At 32.4% G+C, this 22,204-nt stretch overlaps 3 protein-coding genes across 4 annotated transcripts in view; 2 read left to right on the top strand and 1 right to left on the bottom strand.

The window, feature by feature from the left end:
* Positions 1-4,391: 4,391 nt before the first annotated feature.
* fs(2)ltoPP43 (female sterile (2) ltoPP43) lies at positions 4,392-5,408 on the top strand. Its single transcript, XM_072541705.1, has one exon. It carries the CDS (start codon positions 4,433-4,435, stop codon positions 5,342-5,344), a length of 912 nt encoding a protein of 303 aa, XP_072397806.1. The 5' UTR covers positions 4,392-4,432; the 3' UTR covers positions 5,345-5,408.
* Positions 5,409-8,823: 3,415 nt separating this feature from the next.
* LOC140449137 (uncharacterized) lies at positions 8,824-9,778 on the bottom strand. The gene is made up of 2 exons (XM_072542284.1): positions 8,881-9,778; positions 8,824-8,837 (listed from the first exon to the last, which is right to left on the bottom strand). The coding sequence occupies exons 1-2, from the start codon at positions 9,776-9,778 to the stop codon at positions 8,824-8,826; spliced, it is 912 nt and encodes a 303-aa protein (XP_072398385.1).
* Positions 9,779-12,291: 2,513 nt separating this feature from the next.
* The window catches only part of Klp10A (kinesin-like protein 10A), a 43,941-nt gene continuing 34,028 nt past the window's right edge, over positions 12,292-22,204 (top strand). For both annotated transcript variants that reach the window (XR_011951654.1, XM_072541127.1), the window contains exons 1-2: positions 12,292-13,006; positions 15,383-15,683. Coding sequence is in view for 1 of the 2 variants with exons in the window: in XM_072541127.1 (XP_072397228.1) it covers positions 12,451-13,006; positions 15,383-15,683 (857 nt within the window). In the remaining variant the exon portion in view is untranslated. The remainder of the gene's footprint in view (positions 13,007-15,382; positions 15,684-22,204) is intronic.

Below are 22,204 nucleotides of genomic sequence, written 5' to 3'. Positions count from 1 at the left end.
ACTCCGAATCACATTGTTTTCCATTGATTCAGGTACATAAAATAGTAGTAAATTATTACTTTTTCTATAAAGTATGTCATTGTTCATTTCAAACAACTTATGCTCACTGGATTGTAACGTCTCCTTTAATTTACATATAATATCATCTTGCCCTTGTTTAATAGCTAAATTATGTTCAAAAGTGTTTTCCTCAATTATTAAAATACTTCCAAAGCACCTACTTAAAGCATCAACATGCTTCATGCTTGTTCCACTTCTGTGTTCTATAGTATAATCAAAATTATCAAGAATGAGACTCCATCTCATAATTTTAGGGCTAACATCCTTCTTCTGTAAAGCTGTTGTTACACTATTACAATCTGTCAGTATCTTAAATTTAATTCCATATAAGTATACTCTAAATCGGTTAAGTGTGTTGATAACTGCTTTTAGTTCCAAAATAAAACTATGCTGTTTAGATTCTGCTTGAGTAGTTCTCTGACTGTAAAAGAACACTGGATGAAATTTTTGATCTGCTTGTTTTTGGAGTAATATCCCACCATAACCACTAGAGCTTGCATCACAATGGATTTGAGTTTCAGCTGTAGGAGAATAGAGAGCTAAAACAGGTTTGGACACTAAAATTTGTTTTAAACTATGAAAACTTTTCATTTGTTCTCTTCCAAATTCAAATGAAACATTCTTTTTTAGTAGATCATAAAGTGGTCCAGCAATTATTGAAAAGTTGGAAACAAATTTTCTAAAATATGAAGTAAGGCCTATGAAACTGTGTAACTGTTTAACATTTCGTGGTACTGGGTACTCTTTAATTGCATTAATATGTCTATCACTTGGTCTTATCTCATCACCGTTAATTATGTAGCCTAAATGATTTATTTCAGTCATTAAAAAGGAGCATTTGTCAAGACGGAGATTCAATTTGTTTTGAACCAATAAGCAAAATATCTCTTTTAGAATAGATAAGTTCTCTTCAACAGTTTTTGTTGCTATTAATAAGTCATCAATATAAATTAGTAATTTGTTATGTTCCATTAAGTCCTTGAATATAGTATGAATGTATCGCATAAAAACAGATGGTGAATTGCGCAAACCAAATGGCATTTTCAAAAATTCATATTGAGCACTGGGAGTTACAAATGATGTGTATTTAATTGAAGATTCCTCTACATTAACATGATAAAAAGCACTTTTGAGATCCAAAGTTGAAAAATAATGTTTATCTTTAAGTTGACAAAGTTGATCTTCAATTAGTGGGATTGGAAAATTATCCCGTAAAGTGATTTTGTTTAATGAACGATAGTCTACACATAGTCTGAAGTCATTAGTTTTCTTTTTAATTAAAACTATTGGTGAACTATACTCTGAATTACTCTTACGAATAATATCCTTATCTAACAAGTCATTAATTATTTCTTGTACAGCATTTTTTTCAGAATATGATAACCTACGTGGTTTATAATAAAAAGGAACATGATTTGGATCTACAACAATTTTCATTTCACATTTAGTCATAGGTTCATTAGGTCTTTCTGGATTTACATAATCAGTCATAAAAATATCAACTAACTTTTGTCGATCTAAATTATTTAAATTAGGATTGATATCAATATTAATTTCATTTTTATCTACATAGTCAATATGTAAAATATCATTGTCAATATTTGTATTTTCAATATCTTTAGAAGAAATCTCTACTTGATTCCCTGAAAAAGATACAGTAAGGTTGTTGTTCTGCATAAAATCTCTACCTAACAGACATTTATATGGTATGGTTTCATTTGGTACAACATAAATGAGTAAATCAATAAGTATGTCATTAACTTTCATTTTAAACAACACAGAACCCAAAATTTCTAATCTACTTTGGTTAATACCCTGGAAAGTTTTCTCAGGAATATCAGAAAATTCAAAATTGAAAGATTTTACAGTATCTAAAGTTATTAAGGATATAGCACTACCTGTATCTACAATAGAATCAATATAAATAGAAATTTTGTCCTTCAAAAGACAAATTGGCAACATATACCCACTTGCATTATGCTGTTCCACAAAAAGTGCAGTGTTGCTTTCTACCTTGACCTTGGGTGGATTCATCCTGGACTCATTCTTGGGGCAGTTATTTATTTGGTGATCCATTGCTCCACACATATAACATGAACCCTTCTGTCTAGCTGGTTTAGTACATTGAACTGCAGAATGTCCCATCTCATTACAGTTGTAACATCTAATAACTTTGCTTCGTGTAGCTAGATTATTTTTAAAAGTAGTTGGTCTTTGCCAGTCATATTTTGAATGTTCACGTTTTGTAGTATAGTTTTCCTTTGCATTAGGTTTCTCTTTTCTATCGCTTATTCTACCTTTTCGAGCACTAACAATTCTTTCATAACTCACAATGTCTTGATACAGGGTGTCTTCATCACGATGCTCTTTTGACATAATAAAATTACTCAATTCCTTACTCCACAAACCAATGGCAATTTGTTCTTTTGTTTCTTCAAATGGCAGTTCAAGTGATTTGCATAGAGAAACTTTCATATGGAAATAAATGGACACATTCTCATTTGGATTTTGAGTACACTCTTGCATCTTTCTCCATAAATCTGTTTTATTTTGTGAAAACAGAAACGTTTTCCGGAAAGCCGTTTTGAATTTGGACCAATCTGTGATTTCTTCATTTCTGCCTATAAACCAGAACTTTGCAGCACCTTCGAGATTGCTTTTGGCTGTTTGGTATATAAATGCATCTGGCCAATTGTGTAGTACCGCTGTAGACTCAATTTGCTTTAACCATACTGCTGCTTGGCTGGAATCACCTTCACCACTAAATTTTTCAATAGTTTTAGATAAATCTGGCATTATATTAAAATTTGGTACAGGATTACTTATTGTTGACATGCTGTTTTGTAGTTGTAACATCTGAAGCATCTGTGCATTCTGTTGAAGCAATGAATTAACAAGATTTACCATATCATCATTCGGATTCACATTATTATTTGTGCCGGGGCTATTCACTTGGGGTGTTAACACAGGTGGTGGTGTACCCGGTAGGTTATTTTCGAGGTTATCCATAACGAAACATAAAAAATATAATTTTCTTCTATCCTAACAACACAGGGGGAACATAAGTATAACCCCACACCTGATTCTGTAGAAAGGATGTCTTCAATTTCTTAAAAATGAAAATAAAACACCAACATGGTTCACACAACTTTATTCCAACTTCATGTCTTCTTGTCGTCTGTCATCTGTCATTACACATTGACAACCTTGACAGAACATCAAATTTAAATTAAAAAAAGGCGGCAACAATAAGAAGCCTACAGTACCTAGTTAATTAATTTATATATATATATTTGAGAATAAGTTCATATTATTTTTTAAGAGTGTCGTTCGTTGACTAGCAATTGAATAATAACGAATAGAAAATAGAGAATATTTTTTAAATATAACCTTAGGAATTTTAGGAAATATGTCTGACAACCTTGATTTGAAAGGCGGTCTCTTTGATACCAGAATAAGACATGTTTATGTTGGAAAATTATTAGTGGATGTACTATAACATTAATTAATATTATATCGCATGCTCTTTCGGGATTTATTTGTGATATGGCAACACTGCCAAATATAAAATACAAATCTGTCCCTGTCCCTCATGTGTAGCTAACTTCATCGGCACTTTCTCTATACTTTTGCCAATGTATTATAATTTAACTTTAATTTTTTAAGCTTTTTAATTCTTTAGTTTTTAAATTTAATTAAACATCTTTACCGATATATTTTTACTTTCACATTTTATGGATTAAATTTTCAATAATGATAATTTAATCAAAGTAGTGTTTTCAAAGTTTTGACAGTATTGCCAAGTTTATCTGCTAATCTACCAAAGGCCAATTATAAATTTTTTTTCTAATAACTAACTGCAACTAATATCAAAAGAAACAAATATTCGTTTGTTCGTGTTTTATATAAATTTACAAAATTTTAAAAATATCCGATTTCATAAAATAATATAATAAAAAAGTACTGTTTCAAGGCATATTAGAGGCATAAAACATATACATAATAACGACATGGCAATACCGTAAACACAAATTTGATGGATCATTTGTAGCTAACTTCATCGGCACTTTCTCTATACTTTTGCCTTTATTTTAAACGTTTTATTGCTATGTACAGACAAAGAAATCAAACTAGATATTCAAACTTTAATATCTATTTTACAGATATTTAATAAGTTGGCATTTAAAATATGTCAGTATGTAGCTAATCGAATCGTGTAAATATTGGATTAGAAACCCAGAGTATATAAAATACATTAGAAACTGCCTCTCTGTGCACAGAACCACACAGAATACTTTTTGTCTTAATGTCAATTGTCATATCAATAATGTATTTTTTTTAATTTTTAGAGAGAGTGAAGCTGAAGCAAAACATGGCTGCTATAGTTCGGGTAAAAAGGTTTTTAGACGCAGATCCATTGGATACTTTTATATTAAAATGCAAAAAAAGAAAATTAGATCACAGTTCTGAAAATAAACAAGTTGAAGTTGAAACAACTGTTCTTAAATTTGCAGGAACGATACAAACGAAAGAAACAGAAACCACCTTGGGACATTTAAAAACTAAACATTTACCAGTTTTAGAAGAATTGAAAAGTGATATAAAAAAACATACTGTTAATTTAACCGATAAACTAAGATTACAACATAAAGAAGCTTCAAAGAATAGTCGTTATAAAATTGTAAATCTACATAGATCCAATTTAGATAGTTCTGACAAAGATACTGAGGATAAATTTACCATCCTTGATGTAGAAACAGATATTAATGAAAATAGTTCTCAGGCAGTGAATAAAAATGATACAGAAGAGGAGAAATATGTTTATGATTTATATTACACAAATTCAGATAAACTATGGGAAAGAGATATTGAAGAATATGTTAGTATTTACCCATTAAATGATTCCCTGCTCATAGGATCAGCTAGAGACAATGGTTTGGATGAATCTGATAGTGATGAGAGTGAAGATTCAAATGCTGAATGCAACTGGAGAAATGAATATCCTGATGAAGATGATATGGAATCTATAAATGAAGATGATATGGTTGAGGCTATGAAAAATGTGGACTTGGATGACCTTTCCAGTGATAATGAAGATAATATTTACAGTGTAGGAAGTGATGATGAATATCATGATGCTGTAGATGATGCAGATGTTAATATGTATGGAAAAAGATATGCTGCTTTCAAAGCAAAACATAAACATGCATTTGTAGAGACTACTAGTTTCAGCAATAATGATCTATATTATGGGGATATTGATGAAAATGAATATTATTACTGATTAGTTAGGACAAGAATTATATTTCTAGTGTAAACAATAAATCAAAAAAATTGTGTTCAACTTAGTTTTATTTTTGTTTTATAAATTTAAATTGTTCTATTACAATGCATAGTATTGGATGGAACATCATCATTAGTGCTATGGTCCTAGGTTTGCCCCAACCTTCTTAAGCCTATTTCTCCATTCAGTACAATTTTTTGCAGCTTGGTGCCAGTTTGGCATTTTTATGCACATGATATGTCCATCTCAACCTTGGTCTACCTTGTCCTAGTTCCCTACCAATATTAAAGTTTTGTTCTATGTTGGTGATTCTGTAGCGTTCCTTGATGCCATACTTTCGTTGGTAGTTAGTTCCATGTTATCAATGAATGAATGATCTATAACAAAAATATCACTGTATTGAAAGCTCGGGGTAGCAGCTTATTTGTGACTACAGACATAAGTTTGATTAAGTGTACAAATAAATGCACATCAAACACAAAATCTGCTACTAGCAGAATGTTAACCATATAGAGTTTGATGAGATTGAATGTTTTGAATTGATTGAATAGTTACTATTAAATTTAAAATCCAGTACAATCAATAAAGTTATTATAGAGTTGATATATAAAAAGGACATATCTAAATAAGTTCTGTTATCTTTTTGAGGAATGAAACATTTAAAAGTTTTTGTAGTATCTGTAATGAATGCAAAACCTTTATAAACTAGGTTTTAATATACAAGAAATTAGCATCGATTTGTTTGAATGAATAACATGACAATTACATATGACAGTAACTAGAACTAAGATAATAAATGAGAAACACAGACCACAGGACATTCACCCCAACTTTATTTTTGAACAAAGTCTTTAAGGTAAGCAGGGGTGTTTCTTTCCCTGGTACTTCTTCTAATAAGACTGTCTTTATTTTCTTCCTTTAAAACACTTTCAATATTATCTTGATCTTCCAGAACGTTAACAGGAGAAATATTTGGATTTTCCTCACATATACTCAATCTAGGGCTTGGTGGATCTTTGATAAACTGTTCATTAGAAACCGCAGATTCCGATCCAGTAACACAGTCCAGTAGAGATGCATCTCCTCGTGGTGCAAGTTGTCTTAAGGCTACTGTTGTTTCTTTACCATCTTCACGTCTAACAACAGCATAGTTTGGATTTGCTTCAATTAGCTGTACTTCTTCAACGAGGGGTTCATATTTGGACTGCCTCACATTTTTTTTCATAAATACTTTTCCGGGGGTTATCAACCATGAAGGAAGCGCAGCTCCATTTATAGCTTTTCTGGAATGATGAAACATTCGCTCATGAGGGGTACTGTTTGTAGATGTACACAAAAGAGAACGAATTGAATGAAGAGCTATCTCAACTACTTCTTCCCACTGTTCAGTTTTTAAATGTTTAGATTTTAAAGCAAGAGAAATAGTTTTCCATATAATTCCATTATATCTTTCTGTCTGGCCATTGCCTTCAGGATTGTAAGATGTTGTTCGGCTTGTAGGTATTCCTTGTGAATGGAGAAATGTTTTGACTTCTTGAGACATAAATGCCCCCCCTTGATCTGAATGGATATAACTAGGCATTCCAAATAAAGAGAATAAGTTTGTAAGACACTTCACAACAGTTTTCGCTGAAACATCTTGACATGGATATACAAAGGGGAATCGAGAATATTCGTCAACAATTGTTAGGATATATTTGTTATGAGATCTAGATGGAAGCGGTCCTTTAAAATCCAGAGACAATCTTTCAAAAGGCGAAGTAGCTTTAATTAATCTCCCTTGAGTTTTCAAAAACTTTGGTTTTATTTCTGCACAGATAGGACAGCGATTGGTCATTTCACGGACTTCATCAATAGTATATGGTAAGTTACGTGTCTTTATCCAATGGACCATTCTGGTGATTCCTGGATGACACAAGGATTGATGTAGTTCAAATAGACTTGGTCGAGGATTTATTGAACAGCTCACTCGTGAGAAAGTATCTGGCACTACATTCTCAACTCCCGGTCGGTACTGAATATCGAAACTGTAGCATGATAATTCAAGGCGCCATCTGATAATCTTCTCATTTTTTATCTTACTTGTGTGGCGCATATTGAACATAAAAGAGACAGACTTTTGATCAGTTATAAGTCGAAAATGTTTACCTATCAAGAAATGTCTCCATTTTCTAAGAGCTTCCACTATTGCATAAGCCTCTTTTTCTACTGATGAATGATTTCTTTCACTTTTTGATAAGGTTCTTGAAAAGAAAGCAACAGGCCTTCCGCCTTGGCTAAGAGAAGCAGCAATACAAAAATCTGAAGCATCAGATTCAACGATAAAAGGAATCTTGTCATCAATCGTAGTAACGGCTGAAGAAATAATTTCAGATTTAAGAATTTGGAAAGCTTCAGCTGCTTGTTCTGTTAAAGGAAAAGTATTGCATGTGACTAGTTTTTGTATCTTTTCTGAAAATTGTGGGATAAATTTGGAATAATGTGCAAACATTCCGACAGCTCTCTTTAGTGATTGTGAATCGTTTGGTAAGGGTAACTTCTTTAATGGTTCAAGTCTTTCAGGATCAGGTTTTAAGGTCTGATTTTCTATTTGATAACCCAAAAGTTTGATTGAATTTAGTGTATAAGAACTTTTATTTTGATTTATTGTTAGATTGTATTTCTTCGCTACTTCCATAAATTTATTAAGATTTTCATTATGTTGTTGTTGATTTAATCCACAAACCGTAATGTCATCAAGATATGCATATACACCTTTTAAATGTTCGGATTTAATAATACCATCGACAACCCTTTGAAAACAAGCCACTCCGTTGGTTACCCCAAAAGGAATCCGGCAAAATTGGTATAGTTGGCTTCAAAAGCAGTGTATATTTTCTCTTCATTTTTGATTGGAATTTGATGGTATGCATTTTTAAGATCAATAGTACTGAAGACAGAATATCTTGCTACTTTTCTAACAATATCTTCAACATCTGGGAGAGGATAGGCATCTAAGTAAGTAAATTTATTAATCGTTTGTGAATAATCTACCACCATTCGCTTTTTGTGTGTTTCACTTTTTGTAATAAGTACTTGTGCACGCCAAGGAGAGTTGCTTTCTTCTATGATTCCATTCAATAGCAGATACTGTATCTCGTCAGATATGAATTTTCTATCTTCAGTTGAAAATTTTCTTGATTTAGTTGCCCTCGGTTTGCAATCATTTGATAGATTGGAGAATAATTTGGGTGGCTCTATATTTAAGTATGCCAAACTACAAATGTTATCTATACGATCAATAACTAAAGGCATTTTTGAGCCAGCAAAAGTGATTTCTAGAGAAGAATGTTGTTTAAGCAAGTCATGACCTATAACTACATCAGCACATAAATCTTGAATTATTGATAATTTGACATTTTTATAGGAATGTTCGTTTATTTCTAAATTGACAAAGCAGTGTCCTGAGATAGTCGTTCTGAGTGCTGTTGAAGCCATTATTATGCTTGCATGACTTCTAAATGTTTTCACGTTTATAGACAATGCATAATTCTTACTGATATATGACTCAGAACTACCTGTGTCTATTAAACTTTCAGTTGTATTTCCATTCACCTTTATCTCAGTAACACTTTTAGATAAGCATTGAGGAGCAGCAGCAAGATTTCTAACATTGGAACTAGATGTAGTAGTAGCTAAAACAGCAGCTGATACTGAATTGGGCATCTGAAGCCTACATACCTTGGAAAAATGTCCAACTTTCGAGCATTTCTTACAAACTTTGTCTCTAGCAAGGCATAGGCTACGAGGATGCCTTTCAGTTGATCCACAAAAGTAACATTTCCAACTTTTCACAGCAGCAGAAGTATAATTAGTGTGCTCTCTGGTTTCGGAAGAAATTGCATTAATAATTTGTACAGGAGTTGTATAAGCCTCAGAGTGTTTTGAAGCTGACTCCAGAGACTGGGCTTTCACTATGGCATCTTGCAGAGTAATAGTGTTGTTTTCTAGTAAACGTTGTCTTATGTCATTAGAAAGAATGCCATTAATAAAAGAGTCTCTTATATAATCTTCTCTATTTTGATCTGCAGAAACGGCTAGAAAATTACAGTCTTTGGAAAGCACTTTAAGATGTTGAACGTATTGACCTATATTTTCACCAGTTTGTTGTTTTTTTGTCATTAGGATATGTCTGGCAAAAATTTCATTTTTGGGTTTAACAAAAGCTGCTTCGAGAATACTTTTGGCTTCAGAATACTTTCTACAATCAGAGATGAGTTCATAGATATTGTTGCTCACGTAATTTACCAGTAGTTTGAATTTCTCCTCCTCTGAAACATCAATCACAGAGGAAATAAAGTTTTCAAAGGTAGCTTTCCAATGCATCCATTCTTGAGACGATCTAGGAGAGTTAGGATCTGCATCGAATCTGTCTGGTCGTAGTAGCTTATCCATATTTGATATTTCTTGTATATTAAATTGTAATGAATGCAAAACCTTTATAAACTAGGTTTTAATATACAAGAAATTAGCATCGTTTTGTTTCAATGAATAACATGACAATTACATATGACATTAACTAAAACTAAGATAATAAATGACAAACACAGTTCACAGACCACAGGACAGTATCCTTATAAGGAATTTTCTTTGAAGTCTATCCTAGGAACATACTTATCAGATTGAGGTGTCTATAAAATTGATGCATATTCCAAAATAGAGTGCAATACACAGTTGAAAAACATTGAAAAAAAAAACTTTAGATACCTATCTATTACTGAGAACTAGGAATTTGAGAGCCCCATTATAAATATCTATGTGAATTGAATATTATACCTCAGATTTATCAAGAGTTACTTCGAAATAGTTGTAACAGGATTGAAAATGTCATATTATAGGTAATAAAAGGTTTTAGATGATTTAATACTTGAAAAACTCTTAACAGCCCTTATTATATTTAAGAATATTTGTCTTGTTGGCACATTGTAGAAATTTATATGTCCTCTAGCACTCCAGTCCTCAAAGATTTGACTTTTAAAAATGGTACTGTACAAGCAGAATTTTGCAAAGAATGTCTGGTTTGGGACCCAATAAAGTTGCAAAAAAGTTTGTCACTCCTACCCCCGAGCTTCCCCCTAAAAGACCCGTCGAAAAGGAGAAAGCAGAAAACATTGATTTACCAAGAATTTGTATGCAGTAGAACAAAATGTTTCAAGCAAAAAGTGTAGTTGAGACAAGTTTGAGCTAATGTTAATTAGCTCTTTTGTGTAGAATGAACCTTTCTCTCAGAAACAATGCTTGAAGCGACCGGCGATTTTAAATGTCACAGGAGGCTTCAAGCGTTGTTGAGAAATCGGTTCATTCTACAGAAAAAGTACCTATACTAATAAATATTTTTGTTTTCAAAATTACCTCTGCTAAGTATATTTCTTGTTTGAAACAGTTTTTTCTACGACGTAAGGTTCTTGGTAAATCAATGTTCTCCCCCTTCCCTCCCCCCCCCCCAGGAGTTTTAGACGGAAGCCCGGAAATGGCAAACTTTTTGCATCTTTTGGGATTCCAAAATTCAGCTAGTTTGTATGATTTTTAGAGGTTCAGTGGCATTTTCGTTTCTAATGACTCGAGTTTAATAATTCTAGCCTACATATGCTTCTCCGTTGAAATTATGTTGCACAAAGCTTAGCCCAACAATATAATCCCCATAAATTCCTGTCCATACCTATGTTTAATTTCAATGGCTGTTAGGTATGTGTTTATTCGAAAACTCTAGGATTTTCAGTTAGAAGAACATTCATTCGAAAAACAAATATTAAATATAAAGTTTGTATTACTATTTATTTTCTCAATCATAATTATTTCACAAAACTTTAGTCGCCTATCTGGATTATCTTCATTTATTTCCTGTGCCAAGTGTATTTTGTAGGGATGAAATTTGTAATGTTTGAGTACCTACTCTGCAGACAGTAGAGTGCGAAAACCAGATTATTGAGCTATTTTTTTTTAACATAAACAAATTAGCATGACCTAAAATTGTTACTTCTACCGCTTCAGTCCTAACACGTTTTTCACACTTCCTTTTTTTATCAGCTATTGATAACGTTTCATTAAATATTTTAACTAGTTTTAATACGCATAAGTGATGAAGAAACTATAATAGTATGAACTTTATTTAAACGATTCATACGTTAAAAAGAAATGATTTATGAATAATAAAGCAAACTATTTATAAATAGTTAGGTAGAGTAAATTAAAACTTTAACTAAAAAAGTAGTAGTACAAATTCCAGTAATTAGTCATTAAGAATGCTCTACGATTTTTCGAAAACGGCGGTAAAAGAGATATTAATTTAATCTAATTTAATAACCGCAAAGAAAACTACATAGTATTACTGTTTAGTTGGTTGCCTAATCTTGTCACATATTCAACTAACTGCAACGACTGAAATCTTGACACTGAAAATTCAATTTCACTTTAAAAAAGCAAACAATATATAAACAAAAAACAATATTAAATAAACTTAAAAAGAAACCGCATTTGAATATTAATATTAATTAATTACGGATAGTATGAGCTTAATCATTTCAGAACTAAAATATTAATGGTTGATTAAAATTTTTGATGTATATTGGTAATTACAAGTTCGAAATAAATAATCAAAATACTCAGAATGTGTGTGGATACCCTACTCCCAAATTAAAAGTATTTAAGCGTTCCTTACTTTATTAATAAATGAAATTTAATGCAAAAAGTGAACAAATTAATATTTTGATATTTATTTTTTTAATTTACTTTTATATATTAGATATTTGTAAGTATAAATAAAATATAAACTTTTTTTGGACATATGAGGTATGAGTAAGCATACCCTTGGCCATGATCAGCCCACAACACTTTAATCATTACCAAAAATGGTAAACTTCAGTCTGACTTTGAGTCTAATAGTTTGAAGGCCATTTAGAAAGAAGAAGATAACCTCGAATAATTGAAATTGACAAAGAAAGATGCTTCAACGGCTCTTGAGACAGTTACTAATTTGAAAGTGTCTTGTAAATAAGTAAAAAAAATAATTAATCGGATTGTGATAGTTAGTTACACGTAATTTTATTTTACATATACAGTAAATAGTAATGGATATGCCAGAAATTCTTCAAGTGGGCTCGAGTATTAACATAAAAAGGACAGATGGGCGAATACATTCAGCGATTGTTGCCGCTATCAACGATGATTTGCGATGTGCGACTGTGGAATGGTTCGAACAGGGTGAAACTAAAGGGAAAGAAATTGATATGGCCGCAATTGAATCATTAAATCCAGATGTAGTTATTCTTAGACAGGGGGAAAAGCCCACTACACAGGACCGGACCATTACAACACAGGCCCAGTTTAATAAATTACAACGGGATCCCACTAGACAATCTATAGCCAGTGTCAAACAAAACAATGGAATAAAGTCGGCACACCAGTCCAGAATGACCCTGATTCCTAATAATGGTCATACACTAACATCTAGTAGTGAACCTAAAGAAAGTAATATACCCACAAGCAGGATGACTGCTGCTCAAAACTCGAGAAGAAGTAATGTAGTAAAAGAAGTTGAAAAGTTAAAGAAAAATAGAGAAGAAAGGAGACAAAGGCAAGCTGAAGAAAAAGCAGAAAAGGAGGCATTTCTTCAAATGGCTCCAGGTAAGTCTCCTACTTTAGAAAGACCTGTTGATTACTTCCTACCCAGACCAATAATTGATTACTGAATTATCATAATAACTAAATTTATTTTGATTTTAAGCATTGCACAATTGTAAAATAACATTCATTACTTCTCCAATTTTAGATTTTCTAAAATATCAATCATGTAAAATTTTCAAATATATATTTAACACTCATTGTGATTAGAAAACATAAAATTCAGTAAATGTAGACTAAAATAGTTAAATGAATAACCAAATGCTAATCACTATGAAATGATAATCAATTATATACAATCAATCAATTATAAAATTCAGTAAACTTTATACCAATAACTTGTTGTCATTTCGTCTGGAGAAAAAGGATAGCTGAAAGAAAATAGAGCAAGGTTGTCTTATTTGTATAAACCTATAACTCTCATTTAAGTGTGTATAGAGGGAGAGTATATTGCCATGTCTAAACAACTTGTAAATAAGGGATACTTTTATATAATGATACAATTAATTCAGTTTTGATTGTGATATTTTTGACAGTTTTTTCTATTTTATCTCAAACAATCTTCAGGATTTTCCCAGACTCTTTTCTGCAATTTGTTGTTTATCCAGCATCTTGAGTCTACTCTTCTAACATGTATACACCAGGTTAGTCTTTTTTCCTCTGTATAATCTATTATATTAGGATTGTGATTCTACACCTTCTTCCAACTTGGTTGCCCTTATTTTGGCTTTATTTTTCTTATTTTATTAACAACTGTTCAGGCCCATAATTCAGTATACTTCTTGTCCTATATTATATTCTCATTTTTTTATCCTAGATTCTTTTGTTCAATAGCATTAAGTTTAGTTTTCTTAGATTCTCATGTTAGTCTTAGTATATTATTTAATTATATTCCTCATTTGTTCCTGTTTTTGATATTATTTACTAATAAACACTTGTCTTTTTGTCATCTTAAATTGGCAGCATGGTTCCTGACTTACGGGGTAATTTAGGCTTTGTTATTGTAAAGTGCTTTCACTGCTTTTTTTTAGTTTTTTTGAAGTCTGATATGGTTTTTTTTTTATTCTTTGTTTCCCATAATTTAGTCATATATATTAATTTGTATGTCTTCTCTTGTGGTCTGAAATGCAAATAGTTTGGTATCATTTTGGCCATTTTTTTAGTTGCTTCAATGTATAAATGTATAATATACTATATGTGACTTTACTTTTTTGAATCTTGTGGATCTCAGATATTATCTCTTATATCTTAGTACGAGATCCCACTCTAAGATCACTACATTCATAATATAGTTAATCAAATTCGCATTTTTACATACATTTAAGAATAGAAGAATACATTGATAACAGGTTGCCAGTCAAAAAGTGACAGCAAATAGTTTTAATTCAATTAATGTAATTAATTTTTGAGCAAAAATTTCGTTCATTTATTTTTTTTTAATAAAATATGCTGCTCATGACATCTATGTATGTTTTTTATGGCACACAGCACCTTATTTTGGAATATCTGTAAGATGTTTATATTGGAGATACTGGCGGTGCCCCATGGCTGGGTCTTATAAGTCCAAATGGGCTTAAGTATAGACTTGTATAAGAAAATGTTATCCAAGGACAATTTTGATTTGTAGCCAATACATATTATTTTAAGGCCAAGAAGTTTGTGTTTAGTAAATATATAAGATTTTTCCAACTCAGGCAGAGATCTAACTGGATGCCGAGATATCTTTATATTGAGGAAGTTGACAATTCTAAATATATATGCAGGAGGACATGTTTCTCTATATATCGTAAATGTTATGTGAAATAATTTAATTCCGTTAAATTTGATTCACCATATTTTCAACCATCGCTGAATTCTATTTAGGTTTTATTGGAGGCTTCTTGAGGCTGATGATGAATTTGTGTGGGATGGCAAAATAGCAGTATCATCTGCATAATGTTGCTACTGTAGTTGTTCTTGTTGTTAAAATGTCCACTGTATACAAGAGATATAGTATTGGGCCAAAGATGCAGATCGAGATATAAAGAAATATCTGCTAACCTAATATACTAATCCAAACTGTACAAGTTGTGTTTGGATAAAGATATTTTTAATACCAAGTTATTTTCCAATTGATTTAGCATACATTTTATTATAGAAATGGTTCATAACCTCAAAATCGAAAAATTAATATTATCAGGTATTAGAATAATGCACATGATATGCTAAGGTGGGTCATTTTGTGCCAATATGTTCTAGAATCAAAACTAACACTCAACTCTGATGTATATTATGAAAATTTGTATATCTTTTTGTCTAATTTGTGTCTTATAAAAGCTATGAATTATATTTATAATTAAACTGTCAAATTTAATATTGAAACAAAGTTTTATTTTACAGGCAATCCACATTGGGAACTACTTAATATGATATATGAATACCGCCGTGGAATTGATATAAAACCACTAACTGAAAATGATCCGATTGAAGACCATCTAATTACTGTATGTGTAAGAAAAAGACCTTTGAATAGAAAAGAAGTAGCTAGAAAAGAAGTTGATGTTATTACCATACCAAGTAAAAATCAGTTGATTGTACATGAACCGAAAAATAAAGTAGACTTAACCAAATATCTTGAAAATCAATTATTCCGATTTGATTATGCCTTTGATGAATCCTGCTCAAATGAACTGGTTTATAGGTAAGTGGATTTATTTTTGTGCCTAAACTTTTTTAATCATTTTTTTATTCAAATATTTTTGAGACAATATACAGAACATATATTGTAATGTAAGAGTTTACAAGCCATGTCCTGTAATTATTTCTTTTTAACTGTAATCTTCCATCCGTTATCGCAATTTTCGGTGCATCTAGGGGCAGATCCCGTAGTTCTTCCAGCTGAGATCCATATCCTGCTTATTTACAGAAGTAGGTATTGATACTCATGAACCAGACAGTCGAAGTCTAATTTTGATGTCACTGGTTCCAATGGTAGTAAACATTGGATCTGCATATATGCATAATCAGCCACCCCCTACTTAGTCAGGATCCTAACTATTCAGAGTAGTAGACTGATCGTGACATACCGTTTATTTTGAAGAAAAAAAAAGTGAGAGATATCGGGTTGAACATTTGAAATTTTTTATATAGTTACCCAATTGTTTCATGTTTATTAACATTTCAGTAAAAAAACTGCTTTTATATCTTAAAAATGAACTTGAAAATTAACTTCTGAGAATTGTATATAAGTATTTTTACAGTATATATGTAAGTTACTTGGTTGAAAGAGACCATTGATCTAATCTAATCTAGCTAATTAATCTAATCATTTTTCAACAAATTCCTTTGATCATGTGTGTATAATTATTTTTGGTTAGTTTTCTTTGAAAAATCTAGATACCTGAAATTTAACTGAAATTCTGTCAAGTGACTAACAGCATACATTCAAAAAACCTTTATCAACATAAAATTGATGGAAATAGAAATAAGTGAAATTCTAGTAATTATTGGTTGTGAAGATAAAATAAGGACTCAGAAAGAAGTATGCTCTTTGTTTAATAGCAGATATCACAACGGAGAACCAATTTGACACAGAAAGCAAAATTGGGAAGATATTCAAAGAATCAGGTCATTAAAAAGATCTTTCTAACGTTAGTAGGTAGAAAACAAATATCTGAAATCAAGAAGTTCTGCTAGCCTTTCTCAATACTCCTCACGCCAGTTATGGCAAATAGCTTTGGACAATCACATTGTCCATTTAACATTTCTTAAAATGTTAAAAAAGGAAAAGTGGTGTCTGTACGAAGTGAGTTTATTGCAGTAACTATTGGAAGACTTTGAAAAATTATAATGGGAAAATTAATATTAAGATCGAAACTATGTTTTTAAAAACATTCTTTTTTCTGATAAAGCTATATTTCTCCTAATTGACCATGCAAATCATAAGACTTTTTTACTACTGGTCTACAAAATATCTATACTGAATGTAGAACTATTGTATCTGATACCCAGAGAATGTGAAACGTGAACTGTAGAGCAGGAATAATATATATAAAAGCTTATAGCACGCCGTTTCAGACCCATAGCTTAGTAATTCTCTTCCATCTTCTTCTGTCTCTTTCTTTGTTCTTTCCTACAATTTTCTATCTTCTTTTCTTGTAGATCTTCCGCAACTGCCTTCCTCCATCTTCTTGGTCTGCCCCTTTTTTCCTCTTTTCTCCATGCTATGTTTTTTACCTTTCTACTGTCCTTCATTCTAACAAGATGACCTAGCCACTGCAATCTTCTAGCTTTGACAAAATCGCTTATTCTCCCTTCGCCGAATATTTCATAAATTTCAGCATTTGTTCTTTGCTCCCAGCCTATTTCTGTCAACTTTCCTCCAAAAATTCTTCTTAATATTCTCCGTTTCCATATTTCAATTTTCTGTTGTAGTTTCTTTGTTAACACCCATGTCTCACACCCATACGTTAGAGTAGGTCATAGGATAGTTTTATACAGCCTTATTTTTGTATTTCTCGATGCCTTTTTCGATTTTATTATTCGTTGCAAACTGCCGGCACACCTGTTTCCTGTTGCTATTCGTAGATCTATTACCATTTCTTCTTCATATTTATTTGTCACAAGAACTCCCAGATACATGTAATCCTCCACCTCTTCAATTTCTAGAATTTCTCTCCCTAATACAATTTCCAAATTTAGTTTTCTGCTTTTCTTTTGCTTATTCTTCAGCTCCATGTATTTTGTTTTATTTATATTTATCTGTAATCCCATATTTCCTGCGGCCTCTAGAAGATTCTTAGCTATGTTTTCTAATATGTTTCTACTCATAGTCAAAAGTACAACATCATCAGCATAGGCTAGACACTGGTGACTCTTATTAAACATTGTTCCCGCTCTATTCTGTCTCTTATTATCTTTTCAAGAACCAAATTAAACAGCGTGATGGATAGAGGATCCCCTTGTCTTACACCTTTCTGAACTCTAAATATTGGCTCTTCTTTTCATTAATCTTAACTGCGCTTGTAGTGTTCTGAAGCGTCATATGTACCAGTCTGATTATCTTAGATGGGATTTTGAACTCTTGTAGTTCCTTCATGTGTTGGGTATATTATAGACTTGCACCACTCTTTAGGTATTATTTCCTCTTCCCAGATATGGCATATTAGTTTGTAGATTTTTTCTCTCTGGTAGTCTCCTTCATATTTTAAGTTTTCTGCTGCTATACCGTTTTCTTCTGGGCTTTTATTATTTTTCATCGCAGTTAAAACATCTCATCCTTAGTTGGTCTTGCAATATCTATTCCATCCATTGGTATTGATTTAACACCATTCAGGTGTTCTTCGAAATATTGTTTCCATCTCTCCAATTGTTGTTGTTCATTTCCTATCAGATTACCTTCAGAGAATAGACAATTCAATTATAGTACCATCCTTTTTCGAAGAAATCTTAACAGTTGCTCCATATTTATAATTTCTGCAATTTTTCTTGCTCCCCGAATTAAACTGGGCCATCAAAAATAGAAATGATTTGTGGTTGCAGCAAGACGGTGCGCCTCCAAAATGTGTCTTAATGAGAAACTACTTAGATAACATCTTCACAAATCAGTGGATGGATTGAAGAGGATCAATAGAATGGCCACCTGTATCACCATACTTAACTCCCCTTGATTTCTTTTTATGGAGCTATTTAAAAAGTAAACCATTTGAAATAGCAAAGTTATCATATTTACGGACATACCATCACAAACCAAAATTTATATAAATCATGCAAGTCATTTACGAGATAATTGAAGCGTTTCATACTTAAAAGTCATTCTGTGTTGCAGATCTGCTGAAGTCCAGTTGACTTGTACGAGGTTTGTCTTTTTAGTTTTGTATATAGCCGCTTAGAGGGCGCCAGCAATAAAACCTTTCGACACAAATGTTACCTCAATCTTTTGTTGACATAAATCGAGAGTTTCATTGCGATACAACAAGTCTTGTAGATACCTACAGTGAATTTTTGAAATTAGCCAGTCGGTCGAAAAATGGATCTCGTCGAGAACATTTTCAAGCAATAATTTTTTACAATTTTTCGAGAGGATTATCCCAACAGCAATTTCACGTTGAAGTGGTTTCAGTGTTTGGGAATGAAGCATCATAACACCAGTCAATTATTTCCCGCTGGTATTGCGAATTTCAACGTGGTCGCTGCAGTCTCAGCGACGACTCCAGGCCAGGTCCACCCAAAACAGCAGTTACACAGCAAAACATTGATGCTGTTCGTCAGCTAATTAAGGATGGCCGCCGTGTAACATACCGGGAGATAGGGGAATCTTTGGACATTTCAAAGACCTCGATCCAAAAGATTCTACATGAAGAACTGGGTGTTACGAAGTTGGTTGCCTGTTGGATCCCTCATTTACTCACAGAACAGTAAAAAGTGGTTCGAGTCAATTAGTGTCAAAAAACATTGGAACGGTTCAACAAAGGAAGCTCAAAAAACGTTTATAGTACTGTTAATGGCGATGAATCTTGGATTTACTAAACGACAATCCGCTGTGTGGATGTTTCAGGATGAGGAAAAACCAATAAAAGTGATCCCTTGTCGAAATGTGTTGAAGAAAATGGTCATGTGGCAACAATTGCTTTAGAAGATTGAAAAGATCGAAGAAAGGTTACTTCTGATTGGTATATAACCGTTTGTTTACCAGAGGTTAAAGCGAAACCCCTACAAAGCAAGACACAACGGCGAATCATCCAACATTAGGACAATGTAAGTGCTCACACTGCCCAAAAGACAATAGAGTTTTTTTAGCTTCAAAACATCGAATTGTTAAACCATCCACCATATAGCCCCGATCTAAGTGCCAACGACTTCTTCACGTTCCCAAAGGTCAAGAATTCAATGCGTGGGCAGCGATTCCAGTCACCAGAAGAAGCCATTGATGCCTTTAAAATAGCGATTTTACAGGTGTCAACTGAAGACTATCAGTTTTACCAACTGGTTTGAACGTATGCAAAAGTGTATCGATCTTGGTGGGACATTTTGAAAAGCAATAAAGTCCTTTAAGTATGTTTTTTGTCTTTATGGCTAGATGCAAATCTAAGAGACAACCCTCGTATAATGTATCATAGTGAAATATACAATAAGCTAACTTATTCTATTTACTCAATAATGATATTTTTAAAACTACCCTCGTAGTTTACTAGCACTCTAAACATTTAATGGTTTTATTTTCGAGTGGACAGATAATCGATAACATGTAGGTATCATTAGAGTGAACATGTAAAGATTTATAAAAGTTAACAAATGCGTTGTAAAATAATGTAGACCCTTAATAAATATTTCTAAAAATGATTGATTTAAAATTCTATTATTATTGTAATATTAACATAAGGAAAATGTGTTATAAAATTGTTTACATTGTGCTTTATCTAAGAAATTTACAGCTAGACGTAATAGCTTATATAGAAGTCACTACAAACATTACTGATACAATCACAACATTAAATTTGCATTATGGCGAACGAATAGTAACTGTATTTTTTAAAACACTTTAAAATTTATCATTAGGTACATAAAAGCACTTTATACGGCACATATATTTAAATATTATTATAGAAGTATGATGGTAGATGACGAAAAATCAGTTTTAAAATAATTATAGCACCAGTAAAGCTGTATTTTATTTTGTTCGTTTTCTTTTAATTGGAGCCACCTATCAGCATCTCGTTCTTTATTGCGTCTTCCATTTATGCTAGCTTTAGGTGCTGATTATCTGATATTTGAATTCTAAATGAATGCCCTTCATTTTATTCCATTTCTTCTTGTCAGAATGCCTATTCCTCCCGGATGTTGACGGCCTTCATAGCAATTCACAGTTTACTGACAGCTTTACAGAACAATTGCGTGGTTAGGATTAGGAATAGGAAAGTCTTCCTATTCCTCTTTTGCCTAAAACTTTGTAAAACCAGCTGAAGCGATCCTGTATGTTTCTCGTAATATGATCGAGAAAATGTCTGTAAAGTTAGCATATCCATTTTATAAGGCTGAATTCAGAACAACACTAATTTGTTGCTGATTTATTAAGGAAAGAAAAAAATTATTGCTGTAGCTCTTTCCGAGAAAAAGTGGTAAGCTAAGCTTTACAGTAAAACCATAGCTATATCTCGCCAACGAAAAGGTGTACAGGGTCCATCTTGGCGACATATTTTATTGCCTAATTGCTGTGGATTGGTATATTAACTAATCTCCAAAAACTACCCCATCATCCCCTAGCTCAAAACACACCCCCAGAAAAACAGAGATATCGGCTAAAAAGCGAACTGTAGGGAATTGATTTCCAATTTATTGCCGAAGTTTTACTCCAAGAAACAATTTATAGCTGCAATCGTTTCCGAGAAACAATCGGTTTACGGTAAAGCTAGCTTAGCCATAGCTATATCTCGGCAATGAAGAAGGCTACAGACCCAGTCTTGGCAGTATATTTTATTGCTAATTAATTGCTGTTGATTGGCATAATAACCAATCCCCAAAAGCTACCCCATCATCCCCTAGCTCAAAACACATCCCCGCAAAAACCGAGATATCTACCAAAAAGTGAACAATCAGGAATTGATTGCTAAGTTATTGCCGAAGTTTTACTTCAAGAAACAATTGAATCACTTATTTGAGAAACCCCATTAGTCACAAAACTAAAACTTTCAGAAAACAAGAAAAAAACTGTGAGGAAAATACGAAGATCTCTACATGTTAAAAACTGACCTAATTCCATTTATTTCTTGTTTCTTGATTTTTTCTCTCCAATATTTTTTGAAAAAAAGATTGAGAATAAGCTCTGTTATAACCTCAAACTGACATAGACATTATTGCTAGGTCCACAGAATCTCTGATCGAAGCATTTCGATCACTAAGGGCGTCTGCACTTAAAATGGGATTAAAAATAAACGCACAGAAAACCAAGTATATGTATTGTACTAGATCAGGCAACCAGATACCTAGACTATTAATTGATGATCTGGAACTGGAAGGTGTGGACACCTTCGTCTACCTGGGCTCGCTGCTGACCAAAGACAACAATGTCAGCGAAGAAATTAGAAGAAGAATAGTGCTTACCAATAAGTGCTATTATGGCTTGAGGAAACATATGGCCCCAAAACTACCCAGAAAAATTAAAGTTACCATATATAAAACACTAATAAGGCCAGTGTTAACATACGGGTCTGAAACGTGGCCACT

This window comes from Diabrotica undecimpunctata, chromosome 8 (genome assembly GCF_040954645.1).
Source record: "Diabrotica undecimpunctata isolate CICGRU chromosome 8, icDiaUnde3, whole genome shotgun sequence".
Classification (NCBI taxonomy): domain Eukaryota; kingdom Metazoa; phylum Arthropoda; class Insecta; order Coleoptera; family Chrysomelidae; genus Diabrotica; species Diabrotica undecimpunctata.
This window is presented reverse-complemented; position numbering and strand designations above follow the sequence as displayed.